The 27,970-nt window shown below is 39.1% G+C and overlaps 1 protein-coding gene across 7 annotated transcripts in view; it reads right to left on the reverse strand.

Moving 5' to 3' along the window:
* Window positions 1–3,855: 3,855 nt before the first annotated feature.
* Window positions 3,856–27,970, reverse strand: part of TBC1D1 (TBC1 domain family member 1) — a 114,848-nt gene continuing 90,733 nt past the window's right edge. For all 7 annotated transcript variants that reach the window (XM_075752323.1, XM_075752325.1, XM_075752322.1 and 4 more), the window contains 7 exons: window positions 26,908–27,069; window positions 23,861–24,019; window positions 16,758–17,002; window positions 16,151–16,310; window positions 11,694–11,863; window positions 8,658–8,828; window positions 3,856–5,910 (listed from right to left, as the gene is read on the reverse strand). In XM_075752323.1, coding sequence (XP_075608438.1) covers window positions 5,710–5,910; window positions 8,658–8,828; window positions 11,694–11,863; window positions 16,151–16,310; window positions 16,758–17,002; window positions 23,861–24,019; window positions 26,908–27,069 — 1,268 coding nt within the window. In that variant the 3' untranslated portion in view covers window positions 3,856–5,709. The remainder of the gene's footprint in view (window positions 5,911–8,657; window positions 8,829–11,693; window positions 11,864–16,150; window positions 16,311–16,757; window positions 17,003–23,860; window positions 24,020–26,907; window positions 27,070–27,970) is intronic.

Consider the following 27,970-nt stretch of genomic DNA (forward strand, 5'->3'; position numbering starts at 1 on the left):
TCAAGAGAAGTAGGGCAAATCAAGTTGTATCAAGAAGACTTTTTCCGGAGGACCATCTTGATTAGACTGACTTACAAATAACTACTGAGAAATGGAAACTCTCTGTCTCATTAGTAACGGAGGAAGAGACAGACACAAAAGGTAATTATCATATTCTGCTTTTAGCTGGAAAATGAAAAATGTATTTATATCTCCTTTGTAGACAAGCAGTCTAGTGTGAAATGCTAACAAAAGGAAAGGTATTACAGAAGAGTGCTAGACAGTGACAGAAAGAAGGCATCCACTTGAGCCTAGGACCAATATGACCATTGTCAGAATATCTTTGTCAGTCATTTTACTCCTAATCAAAAGCAGAATCCTGCTTCTATCTCTTTCTGTAGCAGCATTTTCTATTTGTGTAATATACCACTTCAGAAATGTCAGGAAAATTTCCTAAAATCTCTTGGGGTTGTGAAATGCTGCATGAGAAAAGTTGGGGAGCTAGTAGAAGCTTCTCCAGAACCGTTTTACTCATCTCTGTTCTCTCTGTAAGAGGATTTTCATCATCTTTTAGCATCTATAGCCCCAAAGCTTTTCTAACACCATAGAAATACATGATACAATTAGACAGAATAAAAAATTCCATTTATACAAAGGAATAAGTAGAGTATTCTACATAATAAAGTACTTACTGATTTGCTTTGGGTTATGCTGAAAAGGCCTACTTTGAGGTACTGAATTCTTGCAGCCTCAGGTTTGTTTAGATGAAAAGAATACTATCTGGCAGCTACATGAGCAAATGAGTACCCAGTGATCCACCCTAATTTAGGTTATGTAAAAATTTGTGGGTGTAAGCCACACACGTGCCTTCCGAAGGCAATGCCTGGGTTGCACTCCCGCCGGTTAGCTTGGCTGCCAGCTGCCTTCTCCCTCCCACGTACCTGTCCTAGTAAAGCTCTGTTAAAGAAAAATTACTTCACATGACAGGGCATGACACAGTACAAACACTGTGCAATGATCTAAGGTACCTCAAGCAATGATGGTATTCATCCAGCTGTAGTCAAAATGTATTCATTTTAGGCACTTTTTTGGTATCATCAACATAGTATGCAAATATGGTGCGCTGTTTGAAGTGGAAAAGAATGTGATCACAGTATTTTGAAATAGATGGGAGACTAGTAAGGGCCCTTTTACACAGTGCAACCATTGTGTTGGAGGTCCCTAAGCGAGCTCTAAGAGAACTGGCCTGCTTGCTCAATGAAGAGCAGTGGCATGCACAGACACCTGAGCAAGCTCTGCCCAGCCCAGCACGGGAATCGGAAGCAAAATAGACACACAAGTTGAGCTGTGCAGTGGGGCTGTGCGTTGGGGAACAGCAAGGGCAGGGACTGCTCCAAGGGGAAAGTCAGCCAGGAGCTGAGGGTGACAGGCAGGCAGGCAAGGGGGGCAACTTACTGACAAGGGGGCTGTCCCGTAATACCCAAAAAGGACAAGCAAAGGAGGTCAACAGTCCAGGTCACCAGACAAGGCCGTGGTGGTGAGGCAAGTCTGAGGTGAAGCCAGAAAGCCAAGTCCGTAGGTCAGGATCAATAAAGGTACGTGGCCAGGCAGACGCAACTGTGGCTGCAACGTGCTCTGCCACGTTGACATACCAGGCTATTGCATTACGGTGGACTTGCAGTTGTGGACTTGAAGTAAAAAAAACTGGATTCAGGTCCTCGCTCCACTGAATGGTGGAGGAAGATCCCAAAGGAGAAAAAACACTAGCTACGTTGTCCTCTTTGCTCTGTGTAGATTACTGTCCTTCATTCAGAGTCCTACTAGCTGCAGTTTCATGACTTTTTGTCTGAAGTAATGGCAACTCTTATCAAAGATTATTATGTTTGAAAAAAATCCCAAGAATATTGGCTGACTGGTGATGCTATACTACAATCCTTGCTACTCAGGATTGGTGGAAGTGCATCTCCTGCAGCATACCAAAGCAAAAGCTGGAAGGTGCTAGGTACCTGCAGAGGAGGTACCTGGTAGGCAGACAATGTGTTTTAGTAGGACAGAGAGTTGGGAGGGAGGTGTAGCTGCCAGGAAAGGACAAGCTTCCAGCAACTGTGCTTCCCATTTTAGACTGTTTCGGCAGAGCATTGCATGACTACTGAGTACACATTATGGACCTTCTGGAACAATCTTTCAGACAACCAGCAAGACAGTTTAACCACGACTTCGAAGATCTGGATTTCAGTGCCAGCAACCAGTGAGAAACTGAAATATTTGGTGCAAGTCATTGAACTTCTTTGTGACTCAATTCTCACGCTAAAGAAGGGAAGACCAGTAATATGTGCCTTTATGAAAGTGCTTTGACCTTCCCACAAGACAGACACTGTATCATCATTCTCAGATTCTGTATTAAGTAATGATCTCTGGAAATTGACATCAGGACACAATATAAAAGTACATCAAACCACCAGAAGCACAAGGAGTCAGAAGAACCTACCACAAACTACCACTTGCACTAGTTGGAAAAAACAAACCAGAACCAGGTGACCACAGCACACCACAGCAGGTCCTCCAACTATGGCTTTAGAGGAGCTGCCTTTTTCTTCTTGCACATGCCAACATTAATTTTTTCCACATTTCAGGCTAAACTCTCTCTGGACTACTGCATCAGTGGCATTCACTAGCACACTCACACTGCACACTTTGCTGCCTTTGTCATGCACGTTTGGAAGCCCAGGTTGTGTATACAAGTGGACTCCTTCCTTCCTTCTTCACTGTTTTCTTCTTTTCTTCAAAAACTAAGCATCATTCCTGGGGATTTTTATCAGTAGAAATGAGATGGAGAAAATGTTGATTATTTTAACTTGGATTTTCCAGGAGTGGTTCATTCAGGATTCCTGCTGAAGCCCAGTGCTGCAGGTTTTGGATTGGTTTTTTTTTTAAACATTCTCTGAATCAGAAATTACTGTTCATATTGAAGACAGTATGTGATTACAACTGCTGGTACTCAGACAACAGGAGATTAATTTTACTCATCCTTAAAGATGCTTAGCCACAGTGTAGTTGGAGAAGGATGCAAGTATCTGGGCTCTATTACTTCTCATACTTCTGAAGGGAAAAGCCCCAAACTTTTCCAAAGCTGGGAACTGGGTAAGTGATAGTACCTTCCTCCACGCTCTTCCACCTTTGCCCTTGAACTGGAGAGGTCTGGTGACCAAAATCAGCACAGGATGGGGAAAGACACACTGAAGCAACATACTATATATCTGCTTCAGTGTAAGCAGCAGAAAGACTTAAATCGACTATTTTCTTCATGTTCAGAACCTGGACTGGTGGATGGCATGATCCCTCACTTTGCCAGGTATTTGCATATTTAACAAAATCATATTAATTTGTGTGTGTACAAATAGAAAATTGATTTGTACCCACAGAAAATTCAACTCCCTGGTACAATGAAACAGTTACATCGATACAGTCACAAGAGCATAAAGTTGCTTGTTATCTACCACATTTGTGCATTCTGAGAACAGTGACTTTAGTTCTCATCTAAGTGCATTTACTTCTGGAATTACACAAATTCTCAATAAAAGGCTTTGGGGGCTCTAAGTAGTCCTCCACTTACACTGGCAGAGAAGAAAAACATCACAAAAAGGAATGCATCCCTGGAGTCATGTGGAACGTACTTAGTAAACATATGCAGGTCCCAGGATGACAACTGGATCCACAGCATGTTTAGAGGAGTCTGAGGACTAAGAGTTTTCATTAATAACCTCTGTGGATGCTACTGTACTTTCAGGAAAAGTCTCATCTTACACAGTGCTGAACGGTCATCCCACCAACTATGTTTTTGTTTTTAAATTTCAAAAAAATGTACAAACATAGATGTAGGCATAGTTTATTACTATTTTATTGCTCTTGTTAAAAAGTGTATGAATTATGGCACTAAGCTGTAAAAATGCAACATTATGGAGTGCTCAAACAGTACGAGGTCCATTATGACAAGATTTTAAACATGAAGCATGAGCTTCAATATGGATTTCCAAATTAAAAAAAAATAAGCTGAAGAGGTAAATGGATTAGTAATAACTGATTTATCTGGAATTTCCATACTAAGTGAATACTGAGTGGATTTGCAAGAACCACACAAATTTAAGACACAACAGAGTCAAAGTTCTAGAAATTGAAGAGTAAATTCTCTTTTTCTTTTTGACCTACATAGAGGTATTTGTTCTGCACAGTAGATGAATGTTACAGCTCTCCTATTAAACTACAATCACAATTGGGAATTTGCAGGAGAAAAGGAAAAAAGCAAAATAAAACCTTTTCTACATTGCCAGAGGAAAAAAACTGTGTGCTTTGAAGTTTTAAAAATAAAAACATCAATTTAAGAAAAAAAATAATCACATCTCTTGGGTGAATCTCCACCATAAGAAAACACTGATGCCTATTAACTTTGCTTGGGGACTGAATAAAACTATGGCTCTATGTCTAACTCTGAAACAAACCCAAACAACTGGATATCCATGGATATTATTGCACTTGTAGCAGTGGTGCTTTAACTGGCCTGAAAACTACTTTCATTGTATTAAGGAAAGTGAGAATTATTTTTCTTTTTACATATAATCTTGCTCGAAAGATGCATTGTAAAAAGAATGGTATCCTAATTCAAACTGCCATACCCTTTATAAAACAGTTTAAGTGTATCTGGCACAACATGAAGTTCTTGAAATGCCTCCACTACTTCAGAAAAGGTCTTAAAGAATAACACTTCCTAGACAAGGGTGGGTGTGCACAAAGTACCAAATAAGGGAAAAAAAAATGACAGTGGACATTATTTTCCCAGTAAGAGGATGTCTTACATCACACAGCAGATCAGAAATAAATAAAATGAAACTTGAAGACTCTGAATATAAATCCTTGGATGATGTTGCAAGAGTCACAGGCTTCACCAAACCAATGTCAGTATATTTTGTTAAGCATAATGTAGTTACTATATACAGTATGTTTATCAGATAATGCCAACTAACAATACACTAAATTAATGGTTGTTAAACAAAAAAATGTATGAAAACAATATACTTATAAAAACAGATGGCAACCCCCCAATTATGCATAGTTACATATGATGAAGTCCAGCTCTCTGGAGTCCAATAGATTGACACTTTCAAGCAGTTTTCTGAAGCGTAAACAACATAATTAACAGAACCCCGTCAAGCTGTAAGGGAATTACACTGTCAAAAATATCTCGAGTCCAATCACACAACTCTCTGTAAATGTTACCACTGCATAGCTGCAATGGAGCAGTCATCCTTTCAAAGGTTTTACACTGCCACATTTCTTCAAAGGATGTTCTAAAGGATGTGCTATTTAACATGGTGGTGATCTACACACAAAATGTGATGAACACAAAGCACTTAGGTTTAGAAGCACTTATGGAAGAACCCATGACATCTTTATGGTGTATTGTGTATGAGTGCAAGCAGTATTAAGTTTCTCCTGCTTATTATTATGTGGCATCTTACTGTTCATAGTATTTCTACATCCTAAGAAGGAAGAGCCTTCTTCCTGAGAAACCAGCTTCTCTGATCTGGGAAGTCACCATGCCCGTATCTTGCTTTGCTACAGTAAGGCATGTATGATGGAGGTGACAATGTCAAATCCCTATGGATCATGACAAAAAGACCCAGTTCTTCCCTTTGTTTCTTGCTCAGCTTCTCTGCTCCATTACAACTGTGAACGTCACTCAGCATCCATGTGTTCTTGTCTAGTAAGTATAGGCTTCCCGTCTGTACTACCAATCTTTTTCTGCATTTCTTCCACTGCTTTCAGCAAAGCTGCTCGTTCCTGCTCAAGAGTGAGAATGGACTGCTTCAATTTGCCTTCATTGGTCAACAAAAGCTCCACTGTGGCTTCAAGGTTTTGGATCTTTCCATTAGCCACCTTTCAAAGAAAGAAGAATGGAGGAGGAGGAAGGAGGGGAAGAAAAAAAAATAGGAAATTCATTAATAACAGAAACCAACCTTAAACTATTTTTTGAGATACACTAATACATATAAAATACTTTCCAAGTGATGAAAAATTGCAAAGGTAAATGCAAGGATGAATGTTATTAGATCTGTGTACTTTAGACTACAACTATGGTTTTGCCTATAACAAGAAACTTCCCTCTCAACTTGATTGCTTTGATTAGTTTACAATTAAACTCAGAATATAATGCAAAGTAATGAAATTAGAAAGTTAAGTCTACAAATTATATACCAAAGAACTGTAGGTTAAGATAAGCCTCTGTATGGATCAGTTGGGAGACATTTCTGGCCAGCCACATTGGTTGAATTCCACATGCAAGGCAAAGACAACCCAGCTTGTTAGCTGCATCCACATTTCATCTCATGATTGAGTCCAACAAATGCCAGATTTGGAGGCAAAGGGAGAGAACAGGATTTAATGCAATATGCAAATGGACAACACATCTTGAAAAATTCCAAAAATTCTCCTTCAAAAGGCTGCATATATGGGCATTCTACTTCATGGAGAAACAAAGTATTAGATCATTCAAACTCATCATATGAGATCTGTAGCTGAGGTACTTTGACAAAAGCAGAGATCTGTTTGGAAGTTTCAGCACTGGATAACATTTGGAGACAAGAGCACTGGATCAACAAAGCCAAGTGCAAGGTCCTGCACATGGGTTGGTGCAATCCCAAGCACAACTACAAGCTGGGTGGAGAATGGATTTACAGTAGCCCATCAAAAGAAGTGTGACCAGCTGGTCAAGGGAGGTGATTCTCCCCCTCTACTTCGCTCTCATGAAACCCCAGCTGGAGTACTGTGTCCAGCTCTGGGGGCCCCAGTACAAGAAGGACATGGAGCTGTTGGAGCGAGTCCAGAGGAGGGCCACAAAGCTGATCAGAGGGCTGGAGCACCTCTCCTATGAAGACAGGCTGAGAGAGTTGGGGCTGTTCAGCCTGGAGAAAAGGAGGCTCCAGGGAGATCTTATTGCAGCCTTCCAGTACATAAAGGGGGCCTTACAGGAAAGCTGGAGAGGGACTGTTTACAAGGGCATGTAAGGATAGGATGATGGGTAATGGCTGTAAGCTGAAGGAGGGTAGATTTAGATTAGAAATAAGGAAGAAATTCTTCACTATGAGGGGGGTGAGGCACTGGAACAGGTTGCCCAGAGAAGTTGTGGAGGCTCCATCCCTGGAAGTGTTCAAGGCCAGGTTGGATGAGGCTTTGGGCAACCTGGTCTAGTGGAGGGTTTCTCTGCCATGGCAGGGGGATTGGAACTTTAAGGTCCCTTCCAACCCAAACCATTCTATGATTCTATGATAAAAAGTTCAACCTTTGGGGGCAAGTTCTTGACAAATCATGACCCACATTGTTTGGTGATGCATTTTCCTCCCATCAGTAATGAGTCACCTTTCACCATAGGAAACAAAGACTAATGAAGCCCACCTCCAAGACAAAGGGATTGCTCCAACACTACAGCCAGTTAAATTCTTCAGTACAATGTTGGGTGCTGACTTGCCAGCACTCAGGTGGAGATGAGCTTTGTAAAACAACTGCTTAGGGCTACAGTGTCTTTCGGGGGAAGAGGGGGTGGAAGATCCCCTGATACAGGTATTTATAGGTGACGCCAGAACCAGGACAATAGGACATCACATCTTGAATCTCATCCCCCAAATCCCTCTCCCCCATGCTACATTAAACAATTTCCTTGCCCATGTGCCTAAAGCTTTATGAAAATAGCTTGTAGAGGAGTAGCTCTTCTTCTGACTTCTCTAAGGCTCATCTTAGAACCTGAAACAGGTTCAGATCTCAGAATCAGAATTTCCAGTTTATGCAAATTTTTGTTAGGAGACACAATCTAAGTCTGCATGGTTGGCTAGCTTTAGTCACGATATAGGACCAATGGCTGAGAAATCTGAACTCCTCCCCTCACCTATTATCTTACAAAGTCTATGTCTTTAACAATAATCAAGAGGCTTGAAATGCTTGCTACTTACCCTTGAAGTCCCTTTCTCCATCAAATTAAATGCATGGTCTAAAGTTTTACAACAAATGTCCTGTTATAAAAAGCAGCCAGAAAGCTGACTCGAACAGTTAAGCAAAGAATAACCCCTACAGAGAACAGGTGTACTCTGTCTGAAAAAGCTGCAGACTGAACAGGCACCGAGCATATATTAGAAATCATTGTTTCACATACTGCCTAAACAATCTGGATAAAAGTTAAAAAAACCCCTCTTGTAAGAAAAAGCATGTCTTTATAGACAATGTATCCCACATCTGATGTATCTCTAAATTGTGACACCGGCTTTAGCTTTCCAATTCGTGATAGACTAGTATCCCTGCTGTAGTGAAGCAGTGACTGAAAACATAAAAATGAAGTTTAGAAAACACTTTTTGTATTTTTAGTCACCTTCTACAGCTATGATTTTAACTACAAGAGAAGAGATAGTGTGATGAATCAACTTTTCACTAATTGCAACCATATGCTCTATGCACTCCTCTCTCAGAATTTCTTGTGCATTTAAGCTTTAAAGGCTAAACTAAATAAAATTGCAAGTGGCTACGCTTTAAAGTCACTAGACCAAATGCTGATCTGTCCTGTGCCTTGGTGTAGGATGGTGTCTTCTGAAAAGGTTGATAAATTAGAATGTTAATTTAATATGAAATATAAATTGTACCTGCAGTTCTTCCAGGAGATCAAAGTTTTGTTTGCGCAAGCTACTGTTTGCCTTTTCTAATTTATCCAGTCTCTGATTGTCATTTAAAGATGAATCTATAAGCTCATCCTGAAGCACATGGTATTCAACTTCATAAGCTTGCAACTGCTTGGCAATATCCATTTCAAACACCTGTTTTATATAAAAATATTATTAGGTGCTGTGCAGATCAAAACCATAGCTCATTCAATGCTTTAAAATCTATGCATGTAGACTTAGATATCTAATCACTGCATGCAAAAAAAGGACTTAATTTTGACATTCACATTTCCTACTCTGGAAATGGCAAGACTGAGGCAGTAGAGTGCAATATATTGGCACTGTAGTTACTTGAAAACTTTGCTACTGATTTGCTGCCTGACTTCAGCAAAATCACTTACACTAAAGTTTTCAAGAAATGTAGACTTTGTAGGGTATTCCTCTTGTTAGATTTCAAATTTAATGCATCTCAGTTTGGCATAAACCCTCCTAGACATACTCAGAATTAGATGTCGCTTTAAAAAAGCATGGTCTGAGCCCATGTGCCACACGTACAAGTGTAAGGCTAAGTAGAATGAAAACTTTCAATGAAAAACAGTAAACATTGCTTAGGTTTATTTATGATTCTACAGTACTCCTAGAGACTGAAAGAAAATGAAATAATCTATCCTTACACTAATACACTTAATGGAAACATTATGTAATGTCAAAGTAGATTTCTATTATTGTTAACTATGAATCACCAAACTGAGTGCTCAGTTTTATACATGAATACTAAGAAAACTTTTTATTTGAAAAGCAGATAAATAAATTGAGGTGCACTGAGTGACCCAAAGGAAAAAAAACCCCGCTATTGTATTTTCCTTTTTCTAGGTTTTGGCAAACATCTGCCTTCACATTATTCAGGGAATATTACTCTAATGTCCGTGAGCTAGTTATCTCCTCTGAAAGCAGTGAAGAAGGTGGTAAATTAAAAGCACAAGTGTGCCAATCACAGAACATAGTAAAAACAAAAGTTGATTTTAAAATGCATCTGGAAAATAGCCCAGCAATAGAAGTTCAAGGGTTATTCTTTATTTTTAAACCTCCTGTACTTTATTCCTTTTAAAAACGCGTCAAATATCAAATCCTATCTTAAATACCTGTTGAAATAACAAGTATTATTTCCTATTTACCTGCTTTGTCTACAAAACTTTAACTGTTGTTTACAGTTAAAGAAAACCTCACTTTATTAAATGCTTCCAACACCTGTCACATAAGCTATAAAAAAATTCTCTCATACTGTATAGCAGCAGAAACATACATATTGAGCATCTAAGTATGGAAGACAAATACAATTTTAATTTGAGTTTGGTTACACATATGGAACTTTCATTTTTTGTAGATCTGAGCATCTCTGGAGAACACACTGTTGAAATTTCAGTAAAACAAATGGTGCAATTCAGTGGGGCAGAATGCTAGGTCCTTCTCATGACCTCTGCCACTTCTAGCCTCTGTGGTCTTGAGAAGGGAGGGAAATCCCTGCTGTCATACCCAGAGTATCAGATCTGAAAGGGGGGAAACATGAGGCAAATCAAAAGCTTGATTCGAAAACTAGCTAACTGAAGGCACGTTAGAGGATGTAAACCAAAGGCCACCCTGCGGAAGGGGTGAGGAGGATGGGGATTAGCTCAGGAGCTGTGTATGGACAGCAAGGCTGGTCAAACAGCTGCTCTCTTCAGAGGCAGCCCAGATCAAAGCGGAGGAACTGCTCTCCCTTCAACTCACTTCTACCTGCCCACTTTAAATTTAGAGCAGTCAGAGCTGCCTAAACAGCGTATCTCTCCCCCTTTCTGCTCAAAGACAATGTTTTTTTGCAGGTCGCCTAAGTCTCTGCAGAGCTATGCACTCCAAGCTTTCAACCCAGCTGATAACATATGATCCCCTCTGCCCCCTAGAAATCGCTTGCTTTCCTTCCCCTCACACAGGCTTTCCAATTCTTCCCTCCTTCCTTTGATAGTAAGCACTAGAAGCAATTTTTCTGATCCTAATTTGAGCGCGCGTCCCCTGGAAGCTCTGCTGACTGGGATCAGAAAGGAGACCCTCGCAAGCATTCTGCAGTAGTACTGTGCTGCTTCCTGCTTTCTTTATCAAGCCATAGGCAGATCTCCTTCAGCCCAGGGTGAGTGGCAGGCATCTGCAATTCTGTGCAGCACACCTTCCATATTTTAGACCACAAAAGGCCTTCAGAAAATTAGGCTAAAACCCATCTTCAATTTGCCTGCTGCAAATCAGATGTCAAGTGTAACGGTTAGGGTTTCTAAACAGGCAACCCTTAACCGCAATAATTTGCAATTTTTTCAAATGCCATAGTTATCATCTGGAGCCTTCTGCAAGCTTAGCAATATTGCATCATTTTCCTTGTCTGCCATTTAGAAAAGTATATCAAGGATTCCCCATTCTTGCTGTCTACAGTCACTGCTCACTGCAAGAGACTGCACTGCCCCATGTACTCCTGGCAGAAATACAAAGGCACTGTTGTAACATACTGAACCTGCACCACAAAGGCCAGTATAGATAGAGTCAATGCAGGGAGGCTTCTAATTTCATTAAGTAAGGTCAACATTTGCGATGCTCTTGTAAGTCAATTTTTGCTTCTGAATGAGCCTTGGAGAACAAGATTGTTTGGAGACAGAACTCAGAAGGTTTTTAGCCCATCTTTGCTGCTGCTTTTGTGGAATGCACTGTGTACGGGCTATAATATTGCTGCCAAGAACAGCCATTAAAGACACTTAAAAAAAAAAAAAGTAAATTCATTTTCAATAAAGGCTCCATAAAATGACGATAACCAACATGTAGATGTATGAATTCAGAGGTACTATTTAAGTCATATGCTTCCAAAAGCTTTCAACATCTTCACAACTACAACAGAATTCTCAGCTTGAAGTAACACAATACACTGTTGTGGTTTTTCTGTCAAGAACTTGTTAAAAAGAGCATTCCTTTGCATACTACTCATATGTTCAGATTATTTCATACCTGACTAATGGTCTTTTCCATCTGTACCAAACCCAAGTTGGGGAGAGTGCTTTTAATAAAATCAACAATAGTTTCTAGGTTCTCATGCTGCAGAATCAAGGGCTTGTGGCTTCCCAAAAGGCTTAAAGCCACTTTAAATATGGCCTCTGATCCTTGAAGAAAGAGCATATCTGTGAAAACAAAGAAAAAAATAGAGTACATCTTTTGACAAGAATATTAAAACAGTAAAATGTCCAAGGACAACAACTTCTCATAGGGGTGATCTGGAAGCTACATATACTCTGCCAGACATGTGCTTTTGTTACTGTGGCTATGGCTTTAGAAGTTTTGTAGGATCAAGATTATTACTGTGAATAGCACACTTGACTAACACAATCAATTATTCATTTATTTAGTGAGTTTTCATCCAAAGAACCAATTCAAATTTAAGCTAAGTACACAATAAACCAGGTAAGTCAAGTTTGTCAGTGTTGCCACTTTTTGTGCATGTAATAGTTTTGTGGGCTTATTTTCTTTTGAGGTGTTCATGGGAATCTGAATTTGGATACAATTCCAATCCCAATGCCATTTAAAAATCCTAACACAACAGGCAAAAACTACACCTGAATACACAAACCGAAGATCTGAAATTCTGTTCTTTTCTCATCTGGTGGAGAAAGCTACAAAATCTCAGTAATACAATGTTGAGCACATGAGGCTAAATGGACACTTCCCTCATGAGCAGCCTCATGTTTCATGTGCATGTGCTTATTTTTAGTATGCGTCTCAACCATTTATGTTAATATTCTTAATTATTCATTAATAAGTACCCTGAAATCTTAGTAATACAGCTTAAGCATTAATGTTGCAGGTGGCCCTGCAATGACAGCACCTGGCATACGTTCAGGCACACTGAAACCACAGTATATAGTGACCTTTCAATGCAACTTCTTTTTCTTTTCCTTTGCAAATTGTCTGTGTCTTTACAGAGGAACTAGAAGACTGATGCAATGAAAGCATCAGACAAGTAACCCATCTTCACAAACCCATCTGTCCACAATATAAACAGCATTACCCTGCATTTGACTTTCCTGCTATTATAACTTAGAATCTGCTCCTGGTTTTATTGAGGGACCCACTACAGGCAAAAGCATCTAATACATGAAACAATACTGGTGGAGGTGGAAAAGGAAGAGAAGATAATGTGGTTTTATTCCATATTTCCTAAATATATTTTTATTTTTAAAGAGCTGCTCTCTTGCTGTTTTCCTTCCTTGTATTTAAAGCTCTGAATGAAATCACAATCACTTACGAAGTAGCACAATGACGCCAAATAAACAGTATGTGTTAATAATAAAAAAAAAGAAGAAAGAGAGAAAAAAACCCACCACACAGTAAGAGAAACAACTACTAGCAAAACCACAGGTATCTCTGATGTAGTAAAGAACATATGAAAACACTGGCTAACTGCCTTTCTTAGTAAAAGCAACCTCTCCGAATTTGTATCAGAATGAAATTCCCCTTGTGTTCTTTTGCCTGTAATGCTGAAGCCATAACTCATTTCACTTCTTTCTCTCTCTCTCTCTGAGAAAGAAAAGCACAAGTAATAACTAACCATAAATCTTGCACTTTGCTGCCATTTGTCCTAAAAGTGGTGTAAAATTTTTCAACTCTGATTCAATGTGAAGTCCAAAGGCAGGAATGACTGAAAAGTGGTAACAGAGTAAGCATCTGCCTCAATTCTCTATTGAAACTGAAAACTATGGGAAAATGCTTTATATGGAAAACTCTATATTAGGACAGGGAACGCTGAAGAACAGCAAGGAAACACAAAGTGAAAAAAAACAAGCTGAAAATAATGCATATTTAAGATTCAGCACCTGCCCCATAAAGACATGTAGAGTAACTCAAGGTGACCTATAAGTTGTTAATGAACATCTGTATGAGCTGAGCTGGTCATATATGGCTGAAATCCCTCTCTCATTTCAAATAGAAAGTACTTAACAAAGACCTGTTTGTTATCTGCTCCCCATGGTTCCCATTAAGTGGGCTGCCAGCCAACCACAGTACAGTGACGGTACCCAAATTAATGTCAGCATGACTAGCAGCCTATAGGATTAAAAAAAATCAAGTTTTATCTACAGTCTTGAAACAAAATAAACATTATTCTACCAAGTCTCCTCCATTAGTAAGTAAATAGGGGTATTAAAGAGCACATCTTTCTAACACTATATTTTCCTTAGATCCTGTGCAGGAGAAGTGTTGAAAGTTTGGACAGATAATTAAAAGGTAAAAAGGAGTTTTGCTATTTGACTCATAAAACAGTCTTTGGGTTAACTTCTTTCTGGTTCACTTTTACATACTGTTTGTAAGATGCTTGCAAAAAAGCACATTACATGGAAATCTAAAGGAAGTGGTCTGTAACAATTATATTATTAAATAGCAGTGGGGCTCAGCTATCCAGGGTTCAGATACCACATTAGAAAATGGCAGTGCAATCTTACAGTCTCAGTAAGTAGTCTCACCTAGTCACTCTTACTCACCTAGAGGTGAGTTATTTCAACCTTAAAAGGCAACAATCTTTCATCCCAAGGGTTCTAATAAGAGAGCAATGAAAATGCACATATGTTCTGCAAAGTGTGTGAACATATGGGTCAGAACTGGCTGGATCCTAACGTGCCATGCTGCCAACGACAGTCACTAGCAAAGTGACAGCTCTAACCTTCTTTAGGTTTGCAGTTGTGTTTCAGAGTCTTTAGCATGGGTGAAGATGAGACTTTACTTTCTAATTTAAAAGAATGTCCAATGTTCTTGACTTACATAGTTCAAGTAAACACTGTTTTAAGGAAATTACTGTGAAACATTAAAAACTGCAAGTGCTGGTCATGCGGGACTTTCTCTCTAAAAAACATCCAGAGATTTTTTAAGAGGTGACAGTTTCAGTCACACATGCTTTTCTGTTCTTGACCTAAAATCAGTCTTGTGAAGATCATGTATCTATGCCTTCTGTTCTAATGTGAAATCCTTGCTTTTGAAAGCCCTATAATCCTCCAATGACAGATAAAATACTAATCTGTGTATTAAGGCAGAAATCCAAATACACTGGGTACACAACGCACTTTTATACTCTCGCTACAGTCAACTGTCCAATTCAAAGACTCTTCTTATCATATACAATACTATGAATGATTAAGAATAATTGAAAGATGAACTGATTATAACCTCAGTATATGACACTCACATACAGCACTTCATTTAATTCCTACAGATGATTACTGTCAGCTAGATACTTGTCGATGTACGTTAGCCTACGTTGAACTGTTCCAGAAAAAAAAAAATACGCTGTTTTCCCTGGAGGTAGATGCTAATCACAGGAGAAGTAGTTCTACTTAGCTATACACCATTCTTTTCACTAGGATTTCTTCTAGCACTACTTTTGACATGTCCTTAAACAGAAACAGGACTAGATTCTTGATGGCTCTTCTTGGAATCTATATTCATTATTTGTTATTGTGGTAGATAAGAATATATTTTTTTTAAGTCAGTGTCAATATTAATACTCTAGTAAATAATTGCTTCATGACATCTCTTTAAGTGAGAGTGACTAAGAAAAATGAAAATAGCTTCTCATTAGAAGAGAGGAATTGAGGGGAAGCTGCAATCCACCCTGCTCATCATGGAAGATCCAGTACCACATAATGAAACTGAAAAACAAACAACTGAAAAGGAAATAAAGCATCTTCTCAAATACTAAACAATTTATGAAATATACATCCATAAGATAGCATCAAGGTAAATTCTTAATTTGAATTTAATTAGAGAACTTCACTTCTGTAGATTCTTAAAATAGGTAACAGAAGTGACTTTAGAGCCTAAACCCCATACGCTTCCAAACATTTTCAGAAAGTGAGATTATCAGTCAGGCTAAAATTGTGCTGATAGAGAACACTAGTTTGAAAGCTCCGTGTTTCTGCAGAGTAAATCCATGATTAAACTGCAAGGGCCATCTCTGTCTGTGTTTTGAAAACATAACCCTCAAAACAGTTTTCCAATGACACTGTTAGAGACAATGGTAATGGGAGTAAAATGGATATATTTCTCAGATGATGCCTTTGTTACATCTCTTTTCAGCTTGAAACTAACTGTTAGTGTTGAAATGCCATTGTGATAACACCATGCTTTCATGGCATCAAATTTTACATCCTCTCTACAAGTGGTTACAGGGTGGGAAAAGGTAACAATGAGGATCAAAAGACAGGACAGTTTGGGATTGCCATATGCTTTCCTCCTCTCTCTTTCCATTTTACTGCAAATACTATATGCTCCATAAGATGACCTCTCTTGTTCTGTTCGTCAACACTAAGTAAAATATTTCTCCTGGGTGTCTGAAACAGGTTGGATAATAATGCTGTTCCTAATAACAGGATTCCAAACATAAACTTTCAAAAAGAACAGATAAAAGTTTTACGAAGAATTACCAAACACTCTGGCTACAAATCCAAGGGGAAACTGGGAGGCAAACATGGTGAGAAACCAGGGAGCAGCATAGAGGCTGGGGCCAATCTCATGTTCCTCTAGGTGGTTATAGAGATCTCGATGGTAGTCATGAAGAAGTCGAGACAGTTGATACATCTGGATCTGCATGGAATAAGAACAAAGAGACTAAAGATAAACATGTTCTAACACTCATAGCAGCAAAGTCCATGCTTCACACTTTGACTGGAAACAGTGAAAGATATTGGTCAATTGATGTTTGGACAGAATTGTGTGAAGAAATACTCAGAAGCCACCTAAAAGGCCCAGGATGGGTCACCTGTAAGCCTATGACAGGTTCATTTGCAGGGTCATTTGAACCTCATACAAGACATAACAGAATTCTTCCTATTTATAGCTTTCATAGTTTTCCTGGTAGTCTTTTTATTTGAAACTAGTGCATTTAAGATGATGTATTCTTTTCCCACATTATCCTCCATCATTTTTGAGAGCTGAATTTAACTTCAGGTGCAGATTTTGATAATGCTATCTATATTGCATTATTATGCTTTAACATTAGCATCCTTTTATTAGAAAAAATTGAAATCATACCTGTAAAATTGTCATGTCAGGACGATATTGTTTTCTCAGGCCTATGTCAAACATAAGAAACTTTAACATTTTAAAAGCATCTTCTTCACTCATATGAAGTAGTAAAACTCCTGCTACAAAACTAAGGCCCTGGCAATATCCTACTTCCTGGTCCAGAAGTGAATAGGCCTTCAAAATATTGTAGAGTGACAGCTGCCCAGCTCCCAGCTGCGCTGAGAAATACGGATGGGTTGGAAATGTGCGTCCTGTGAAAAAAGCTGAAGTTAGTGACAAACTAAAAAATGAAAAAAGCAAACCAACAATACTTGCCACGTTATCAAATTAATCAGTCTTTCAAAAGGTAGATTCTTCTGAAAGGTAGATTCTGAGTCAACCTTCAGGAAGACCACAAGGAAGTTAACAATACAGAACTATTGACTCATACTATACAGATAAGGGCTTCTCTGATTAGTTTTGTTACAGTAGTGACAAAATTAACTTAGCAATTGTCAGAGAAGACAGGCTCCAGGATGGGGACAGTCTGTTGTTTGGAACAGCTCAGCAATTTGTTCTTAAGACAGTTGATCAGTTTGTTAAAGGCTGTATAGGGCGATAGTTGCCTCTAATAGTCGGAGACTCTATTCAGTGTCTCAATGACTCACCCAGTCCTCTTGATTAAAAAGTGTTGACTTTTAGACAACTGTTAGGATACAGGCACAGACTTAGAACATTTGAGTTCTCTGGGTTGGGGCTCCTTCCCTTGCTCTTTTCTTCTTGTCTTTGTTTGCAGTAAATGTCTCTTGTTACCTCCCTCCTTGCCTTGGTCCCTCCCAGCCTTATGGGTCCTTCCTCCTTTCCTGCAGCATGAAGCTCAGACTTCCGTGAGCTGATCCAGTTCACTAACCTGGCAGAAAAATCCTCTTTTATACGGGGTTAGTTGTTCTGCCCGTCACTCAGCTGTGTCAGCTCCTGGAGGTGTTTCACGAGCACCAGCACAAGTGACAAATGCTTTGAGAGTGGAAGTCAGTTGTGGGAGCTAAACTTTTGGTAGCAATGGGCTTTGGATCTATTCCTTACATCTCTTTAAATCCCAGCCTAAGGTAAACTATACTAATTGCAGAGCTGTAGGAGTACAATTGAGCCATTTCCAGTCCTTCAGTTCTGGAAAAAGACAACAACTTCCACCCCAGACTGGCTTATCTGTAAATTTTCATACAGACCTGGGGCCACATGTCCTTAAAACAAACTAATCCAACTAAGTAACTTACACAATCAGTTTGACCCATAATATTTACTCAGCAAGTAAAAACTCAAATTTTTTTTTCTGCAGCCCTTACAATATCAAGAATCATGTAGCTATGTATGTGCTGTGATATATGCTCTCTCTCTATATATGCTATGTACATATTATATGAGAGTGTAGCTAACAGAGGCAGCCAACAGACATGGCACTTTGTGCAGCAGTTTCTGGGCTTTGCTTCTTTGAGTTCTTCTTGAGCATCTGGACACTTTGCCCAGGATGGCCAGGGTTCTCCTGGCAACCTGATGCTGGCAGGCAAGCCTGAGACTGTGGTAAAAGTAGCTCTGGCAGCTTCTAACCAAGTCTCCTCAGCACTGCCCTTGAAGACATGGTGCCTGTAGCCTTTGTTCTAGCTGACCCCTCATTAGAGATGGTCATTAACAACCTGGACCCTCAGCAAGTTTGCAAATGACACAAAACCAGGAGGCTGCTACACCAGAGGGCTGTGCTGCCATTCAGAGGGACCTCGACAGGCTGGAGATATCGGCTGACAGGAACTTCATGAAAAATCATCAAAGGGAAGTGCAGAGTCCTTCACTTGGGGAGGAATAACCCAAGGTACAAATACACACTGAGGGCCACCCAGCTGCAAAGCAGCTTTGCAGAGAAGGATCTGGGGGTCCTGGAGGTTGCCAGGTTGAAGAACACAAGCCACCAGTCTGCCTTTGCAGAAAAAAAGGGCTAACTGTATCCTGGGCTGCATTAGGAGGAGCACTGCCAGCAGTTTGAGGGGGTTGATCCTTCCTCTCTGTGCAGCACTGATGAGGCCAAACCTGGAGTGCTGCATCCAGCTGTGGGCTCCCCAGTACGAGGGACATACTGGAGAGTCCAGCAAAAGGCCACAAAGATCATGAAGGGACTGGAGCATCTTTCTTATGAAGAAAGGCTGATAGACCTGGGACTGTTCAGCCTGGAAAAGAGGAGGCTCAGGGGCATCTTATCAATGTGCACAAATATGCAGTGGGAAGGAATGAAGAGGGAGCCAGGCTCTTAGTAGTGCCCCCTGACAGGACAAGAGGCAACCGGCACAAATTGAAATACAGGAAATTCCACCTGACCATAAGAGAAAAAAAAACTTTTTTTTTTTTTAATTGTAAGGGTGCCCAGCTACTGGCACAAGTTGCCCAGAGAGTTTGTGGAGTCTCCATCTGTGGACATACTCAAAATCTGAGTGAACATTATCCTGGGCAACCTAATCTAAATGATCGTGCTTTGAGCAGGGGTTTGGACTAGATGATCTCAACAGCTCCCTTCCAATCTCAACCATTCTGTGATTCCGTGAACAGAGACATTGAAGACTTCACTTTTAAAGATTTTTTTATAAAATGTTTCCAAAAGGGAATATTTTATTTTCTAGGAAAAAACCCTCCCCCTATCAGTTTTCCCCTGTGAAATACCTCAACAGAGGAGAAATTTGAATACTTCTTTTGTTCTAGTATTAAGTTAAGCTTGTTTTTCAGCCCCACTTGTTAAATAGGACCCCACCCTTTCACTCCTGGAATGCTGCTGTGCCGCCAGATAACATCAGAGCTCCTGTTTCAAGAAGACAAAGCCCAGGGCAGAGTCCTTCTGCCATCTGGTAGCTGCTCTGGCCTGTCACAGGGGACACTGGCATTCAGTATCTGGGCAGGTCTCCCCTGGCCAGGCCGTCACAGAGCTGAACACTACAGAAGAAATATTTCTAGCTTCCAAATGAGAAGGAGGTTGTGTTCCTTTGCAAAGGAATCCTCTGCCTGAATGACAAGTTATTACAACACAGCCTAAAGGCAGACCTGTACTGCCTCAGTAATGCGGCAAGGCTCCTTTCATACAAGTCATGAAGAAAAGTTACAAGCTGAGCAAGAATAAAAAAAACCAAAGAAGTTCTAAAAAACACTAAATGGAGGAGGAGGAGCAGAACTGCTAAATTCACAAGCTGATTTGTTTCCAAGTGCCTTGGTGATGACTTAACTAAGAATTTTAGCTTCTACTTAGGAACAAACAGCTTCTGGCCCTGCTGAAGAGAGTGTAAATGAACTGTGATGCCTCAAGAGCACCAGAATGAGAAAGTACCTACTACTATATTTCAGAAGTGTAATAAAGCAAAACATAATTTTCTACTGTGTTCAGCAAACACCCAGTGATGAGTACAGTGGTTTCCTAAACTGATAGCATTTGGAAGTTAGTTTACCCTACCTTACTGAGAGATGAAATTATTTACTGAACATGACTCTGGTGTTCAGGACCTGAAATCCCAAGTGACTGCAGTGTTTGTGCAGGTGAGGCCACAAAAGGAAATACACAAAAAAGCCTTCAGGTAATTGTGGCTTTATTCTTGGCCAGGTAATGAAATAGCACTGTGACACAAACTGGGCCAGGCAAGTGGCTGCTGTACCTTACCCTCTGCATCCAGATGCACACTGCTGTCTTCACTCTCAGGAAGCACTCTTTACAGCTGAAGATGCATCTATTCAACTAAGTATGAGCAATACTACTATGGGTTTGGCTTATACTGTGTTAGCAAGACCTATTTAGCTTAATTTGGGAAAGTTTTTTTTTAATATTTTAACCACATGTTGCAAGAACATAGCTTTTTCTCTCAAGCAAAAAGTGCATGCTTTCAGAAGGATTCTTAAAGATCTGCTTAAGATAAATGCTTTTGATAGCCTGAAGGAACACAAGTCAGAACATGCAAATTCTTTCTAGCTGCCTATACAGTTATGCTGTCTGTTACTGTGCAGCTCTACTCTATTTCAACGCGAATCATTGAAGTCTTCAGATTCCTAGTTTCACCTTACTGAAATAATAGGGCCCGATCCTTCACTCAGCTACTGGGCTAGCAAGTAACTGCCCCGCAAAAACAACACTTTGCATGAAAACCACCATGCCATTACTGATTTGCCAACACATGCACTCATTTGTTTCTACAAGCAGAGCATGCGGCTAGGATGAGAAAGTGTTCGTGTGCAGAACCAGGCAGAAAACATGAACAGCTTGCTGAGCCAGCAAGCCCCAATCTGCGGTGTGAGTCAAACAAACTGTGCTCCCTACCGTTCAGGAGTTGTCCCACCCCTCTCCCCTATGCTGAAGGTGTTCAATTCACTAGTCCAGCCCAAACTATTCACTCCTTATTAGGGCATTTCAGTGAGACAGAATCCCAATGTTCATTGCCAGGGGCATCAACACCAGGTACCTGACTTGACTGATGGGTACTTGCTACCAAAATGATCTCTGGTTGCACAAAAATGCCTCTCTCCAAAACAAAAGACTGCTTCTGGTGCTGTGCCATCCAGGGGAATTCCTAGAATTGGTGTGACAAAGTCTGGAGGGAAACAATTACCTACATTGGAACTGCTTATTCCCAGCTGGCATTAGGGCTCCTTGGAGTGTTACTCACTTCCCCAGTGCCAGGTCTAAACCTGGCAGGCCTGTCAAGTAGAGGAACGTGAAGGTGGCATCGACCATCACCCTCCCCACCTCAGCTCACACCAGTTTCTGCAGAAACACACTTGTTCCACCACATTCTTGTTTTCTATGCACTGCCTTAACATTTTGACTCACTTTACCAAGTGTTGCAAAAGAAAGGAGAAAATATTCTCATTTACCATATAAAGCTTAGGTCACCATCTAAACTTGACAAATCTCATAGTTCACTATATGCTGAAGATAGTCTGCACACTGAGTTATTAAGAAATAGGTGCCCCTGGACAGCTCTGGGTATAGATGCTCCCTCATCAGGCAGTTCTTCCATGTGGAAGAAAGGGGGTATAACCTTTCATTTGCAATTAAAAATACTCAAAGACTGAGTAGTTATAAATAGCAGAAGTGTGATGGGACAACTCTGTACTATTACTTTACAGAAAAGATGTAAGTGAAAATAATACAATATGTATTAATCATTCAGATCAAACCAAGTACAGATTTTCCCGTAAATTTTCTAACAAACACATGACATTTGGTTGCTTGCAGTGCACAACTTCCCCTGATGGAGTTTGTCATGGCAAATTCATTTACTCAAACTTAGTGATTTTGGACCTCTTAAATTGTCCCACAACTCCTCAGCCCCAAAGCAAAACCCCACAACACAAGCCTTTTGTAAGTTCTATCATGTGCTGGAAGAAATCATTAGTTTTCTCCTTTATTATGAAATAGCATAATGAACACTGAGTTAGCAAAGGATTATCCCACACACAAGAGCTGGGATGCCCTTGGAAAAACACCAGCTCCTGGTTTCCAAGACAATAAACTGAACTGAAGCATCTAAAGGAGGAGAGAACAGTATCTTTAAAAATATCCACAACCATTTACTCATGAGGATCATCTGTGGATTATCTGTAAAAAGCTCCAATTCAGCCATGTACCAGTGGGGTGTTACAAACTTGCATTAGATGGCTTACATTCAAACATACATACTTTTGCCAGGGTAAAGGTTAGACATGTGAACGTCTGACTCAACAAACACATATATTTGAATAATTACTGTCATGTTAGAAATACTTTAATGACCCCAACAGATTCCACAGAATACTTAACCCAGCTGAGGAGCAGTCATGTGCTCCTTGGGAGCAGGACTGGAGAGAAAAGGTAATAGTCTTCATGAAGGAAGAGGGGAGGAGAGAGGGGATGCCAAGAAGTACCTCTGTGAGGGCTATGAAACAAATGGCTGACTCATGGGACCTTCTGAGATGGAGAGGCTGCTGGTACTGATACAGACCTTAACAAAACCATCTGGGAACAGCAGCAACCAGAGACAATAAACGTGCTTAATACTGATCCACATCTTACAGAGCATACTGACTGTTGGTCTTATTAAATGTTCCCGGGTTTCGTTATCATCTTAGCCTAGCAATCAGTTAAGACAATCTCACACAAGGGAACAAAAAGTGAAAAAGGAAGAGGACCAGGAAAAGTAAAAAGAAGGGTTAAGAATTGCATAATGTTTTGAGGTATATGAAGATTGCTCTTTCACAATTATCTGGAGCAATCGCTCCTGCTCCTACCCTAAACAATCTTTTAATTCCATTTAGATATTATTTCTCATGTTTCCTTCTGATACTAGAAAAAACTTTTTGAGCTTTGAACAATAAATGTGAGGGGAAAATGGAAATCTCTACTGAAGATGACCAAAAGTCTGCCTGAAGCCCACTTACCAGTTACTTGAAATTTAAGAGCCTTGGTTCCTAACCTCTCTCTACTAAACTCAAATAGCATATGTGCCTCCAGAGACCAATTCACTGTCCCTAAATCAGGAGCCAGCTACTGCTCAAAATTAGGCAGTGAATTAGGTGTGAATAACCTGCCTTAAAAAGAGCATTTTTTTTATTATTAAAAAGAGCTTCTTTCATAATTGTTTTAATACAAGTAAAAACACCAGCTGCTAGCAACTACCCATTTAAAAAAAGAGGGGAAAAAAGCAAAAAACTAAAACTTCTACATTATTTCAAGTAAAAGTGTTTAACCGAGACAGCAAACAGCAGACATCAGGAATGAATAGCACACGTTATTCAACAGTCCGCACTTACATATTGACTTCCTTTCTTGGCAATTTGTATTCCACAGGCCTGTGGAGTTCACTGCCAATATCTGAAGTACAGATGCAGTACAATTACATCTAGCAATCTCTTATTACCACATGTTGCAAAGGACCTCTGCTTGAAATGCAGATTTTGCATTTTTCCTAATGGTGTCAACTAATAGGTGTCACTTATACAAGATTAAAAGCAGTTCTTACCAACAACCTAATATTAAATGGTGAGAGGCTTTTTGTGCATTTCCTTCTTTAATTTAAATCTCTTCCAGAGATCATAAAGCCCTTAGTTTAATTTCAGATCACTACTGTACTTACCTAGGTCAATAAGTATTGCATGTTGCTGGGAAGTTAATTGTTTTAGGAGTTCTTTATAAGGTGTGTCCTTTGGTGGTTGTTTACTTGGAAACTGATGTTTAAGATGGTATTGCTCTGCTAGAAACTTCCAGATCTCCCCACGGTGGTGACGTGGTACTCCTGAGAGAATAAAGTAATTAAAACAGTAATTTGTACTCCTACTGAGGGTTCAGCTATAGTTGAGCTAACAGGATTGAGGAACTGAAGATCCATATCTGCTAGACATGCAAGCAGATCCCTATTTGCTAGATCCATATCTGCTATCTCCAGTAGACTATAGAAGCAGATCAAACTACAGAGCTTACGCTTCCCTCAACCAATAAAAGACATCAGCATCTTAACAGGAGAGATTTAAGGTAGAAACAGGGTGAGCTGCCCAAGACTAAGGTTACCACTTACATCCAGTCTGAGAAGTACTAGAAGATGCAGCAAAAACTGCCATACTTGTCTCTGAAAAGTTATATGCTTATCTCCCATTTTTCCATGTAAAGTACACAATAAAGCACTGCAGTAGAAATAATTAACACTTTTCACTAATATAGCACTGACACTGTTGTTAGGAGGAAGTTTTAGGAAGGTAGGATGCACACATACTGGAAGTAAAATAAAGTACAAGTGAGGCGTGATCTAGAGAATACAATAGAAGGCAGATAATCAGACAGGAAATATTGCATTTCTGGTTTTGCTATTGATTTGCTGAATGACTGGTACACGTAAAAAATGTTTTAAAGCTTCAATTTCTTTCTCTATAAAAAAGGATGATGCTAATTAACTTTCACATAGGTAATGGTAGTCTTTATTTGTATCTATTTGCAAAGCTCTGAAACGAACAGAAAGGTTACTGTTACATGCATACTTTATTCAGCACAAGACTGGCGCTATTAAATCATCTACACAAGAGATCAATACACTATTCCATCTAATCCATGATGTACTGGAAACAGATATTGAAGTAACTTATAGCTTGAAGTTTTTTGGACTGCTTTCTTCTTTTGGTGTATATGTAACACACAGATAAAAACAACAATAGGAGAAATCAAAATTGACTCAAGCATACAACTTACATGGAAAGATAACAAAACATATTAGAGCAATTTCACTGCCTTTTCTCATATAACCACAAAGGGATATGAATTTATCTCTGCAATACTTATTTCTACTATACTATCATAATCCAGAGACAATTGCTTGAAAATGAAATGCTAGTAGAAATGTATAATATTTGAATTCACATCACCAATGTATTTAGAGAGTGTTTGTGTAAATTACTTTAGGGAACTTAAACCCAATTATCAAAAAGTCTCCAACATGAAACAGTGAGGGAAAGTGCTGTTTCAGACACTGAATGAGCCAGGTTTCCCTTCAGATACACATCTAAAATCCCATTAGCTTCAGTGAGGTTGAATGTGTCACATAGCATAGAACTTGCTTAATAGTGTATATTTACAGCTGCAAAATTACAAATTAATTAAAATTCTCTATAAGGAAGTAGTCTGATATTAAGTTTATCTCTGTATGCTGCATTGTACATGTAAAATATTTAGTTTACTACTTCCTAAATGAAAGATGCACTATATTTAAACATCTACTGCAGTGTACATTATAGGTCAACACTGCATATTTGTTATCCTAATTTAAGCCCCATGCTCATTGAAACCTGCATTTCTTACCTGTTTGCCTTGCTTACTCAAGTTATTTTTAATGGTTTTGGCCTAAACTAAAACTTGCTAAACTCAGTTTAAATGCATTTTTCATTTTTGCATACATATGAAAGAACTAAGAACTCTGGTTTGACACACTTGGGCTCTAGAGAACAGAACACAGAAATAGCATCAAGAGCTAGCGATACTTTCGCCCATCTATTGGCTACTTGCATGTGCTTCTTATTAGCAATCCACTAAGTGGGGCTTTATTTATTTACTTATTTTGCATCACTCCAAGTTTCTTAAGTTTTATTTTGACCTCTAACACAGGCCAGCATCTCTGGACTATCAACAGAAACCAAGTTTTTCTCATGCTCAAATATTGACTGGACAGAGCCCTTTACATGAACGGAAGGAAACCTGTGATAATGAGCTTTCCTTACTCTGTAGAGATTTGTGTTTGGGGCATTTGATATTGTTAGAACTCTAGATGTACCTACTCATCTTAAATGGACAATTTGGTTTAACTTGCTTGAATAATTACATATAGGCAGGTGCAATATTTAAAATATTAAACATCTGCTAGTGGTGAATTCTTCAGACTTCCTTTACACATTGGAAAGCTTTGTATAGAACTATCAAAAACTCTTTGGAGCAGCCATCTTTACCATTGGCTACATACAGCACTGAGCATAAGGCCTTTGGGTCCAGCCATGGCACCAAATAACATTGAGCAATAATCCAATTTCTTAGAACATTTAAAAAACTTCCTTAGGTTATATTACTTTTGATGCAGTAGAGAGAGGGGCTGGTTGCTCAGCCCTGCAGTTGTGAGTAAGACTGTAAGTGGTGTTTGCAGGTACAATGCGTTGTTGAACTCAGAAAAAAGGCAGTTCTACAAAGACACCCATTTATTTGTTTGTATACACACATACTACCCATGCTGGAACAGAGAATTTCCAGATAATAATGCAGACAGTTTCTTCAGGTTTTTTACACAGTCACTTCCTTGGCATTATCCAGGCTTTTTTCTTATAATTTAACTTTTAATTTATATGATTGGATTGCAACAATTATAATAGATTGAGATAATACAAAACTCTACTGTAAGGACAAATGTTATTAAAAAAATGAATGCCAAGTACTTTAACTCCAGTCATACAATTGCAGCTCCTAGTGAAAGGGAATGTCACTTGCATTTGTATAACCATGAAGATACTGAATGTTGTTACGTGTTTAGTCAGCAACCTGAGTAACAACTCTAGTGAGAATCTGGTCATAAGGAGTGGTGAAGAGGTCACCCTATTCCTTTTCTAATACAATTTACATGCATTTCAACAACTCAAAATAGCAAACCATGCTTACCTTGCCCAACAGCAGAGTGTATTTTTTCCACATCAAATTTAATCTTTGACCTTCCAGGTGTACTCAACATTTTTTCCCAAATCAAAGTTACATCTTTTAAGCATGGTGTGATTTCTTCATAGTCAAGTTTCAGACGTCTGTTCTGCAAATTGTTTTCTGAAGCTAGGAAGTGATATGAATGTGCCGGTTAATACTGTTTACTATTTGTAAAATGCATTAATTTAACTTAGAACTTCATCATGCAATCCACCTAAAATTAAACACTATTAATTCGGAAACATTACATGTTTAAATTTTTGTGATTGTGGGTGGGGTTTTTTTTGTTTGTTTTTTTTAAGATATTATACACGATATTTACTATGTTTGGCCTGTTAAATTAAGTTTCTTAGAGCTAGTCAACTCTTGACATCTGAAGAAATGTGAGAGACGATAACTAATGAAATAAACACAAGATTTTCCTAACAGGATTTTTCAATTTCCAAGCTCTTAAAAAAAAAATTAGTGCAGAAGAACTACACCAAATAAAAATAAAAATCAATAGAGTAATCTATTTCTTATACATACAGCTCCATAATAATAATAATGACAAAGTTATAAAAAAATACTTTAGAGGCGATCATTCACATGTCCATTTTTATAAACTACATAAAAAGGAAAGTTCAAGTATAGAAAATTTCAGAACTCGGAACACAAATAGGCCTATAAACACTATATATACATGAGGCTCAACGTCTCTACTGAAGAAATCAGAACAAGGGTCAATGCATAACTCAGTCTTAAATAAGACATTTTATATCATTGGAGCGCCTGGAAAAGAGGTGCACTGTAGTATTGGTGATTTTCTTAGATTACAATTTATGAGAATACTGCACTGTATCTTCATGTGTGGTTCATGTCCTGGTTTCAGCTGAGAGGGTTGATTTTCTTCATAGTAGCTAGTGTGGGGATATGTTTTGGATTTGTGCTGGAGACAGCATTGATAATATAGAGATGTTTTTGTTCTATGGACTTAGTGTTGAGCAGTGTTTACACGGGGCCAAGGCCTTTTCTGCTTCTTGCGCTG

The sequence above is a fragment of the Balearica regulorum genome, chromosome 4 (genome assembly GCF_011004875.1).
Source record: "Balearica regulorum gibbericeps isolate bBalReg1 chromosome 4, bBalReg1.pri, whole genome shotgun sequence".
In the NCBI taxonomy this organism is placed as follows: Eukaryota; Metazoa; Chordata; class Aves; order Gruiformes; family Gruidae; genus Balearica; species Balearica regulorum.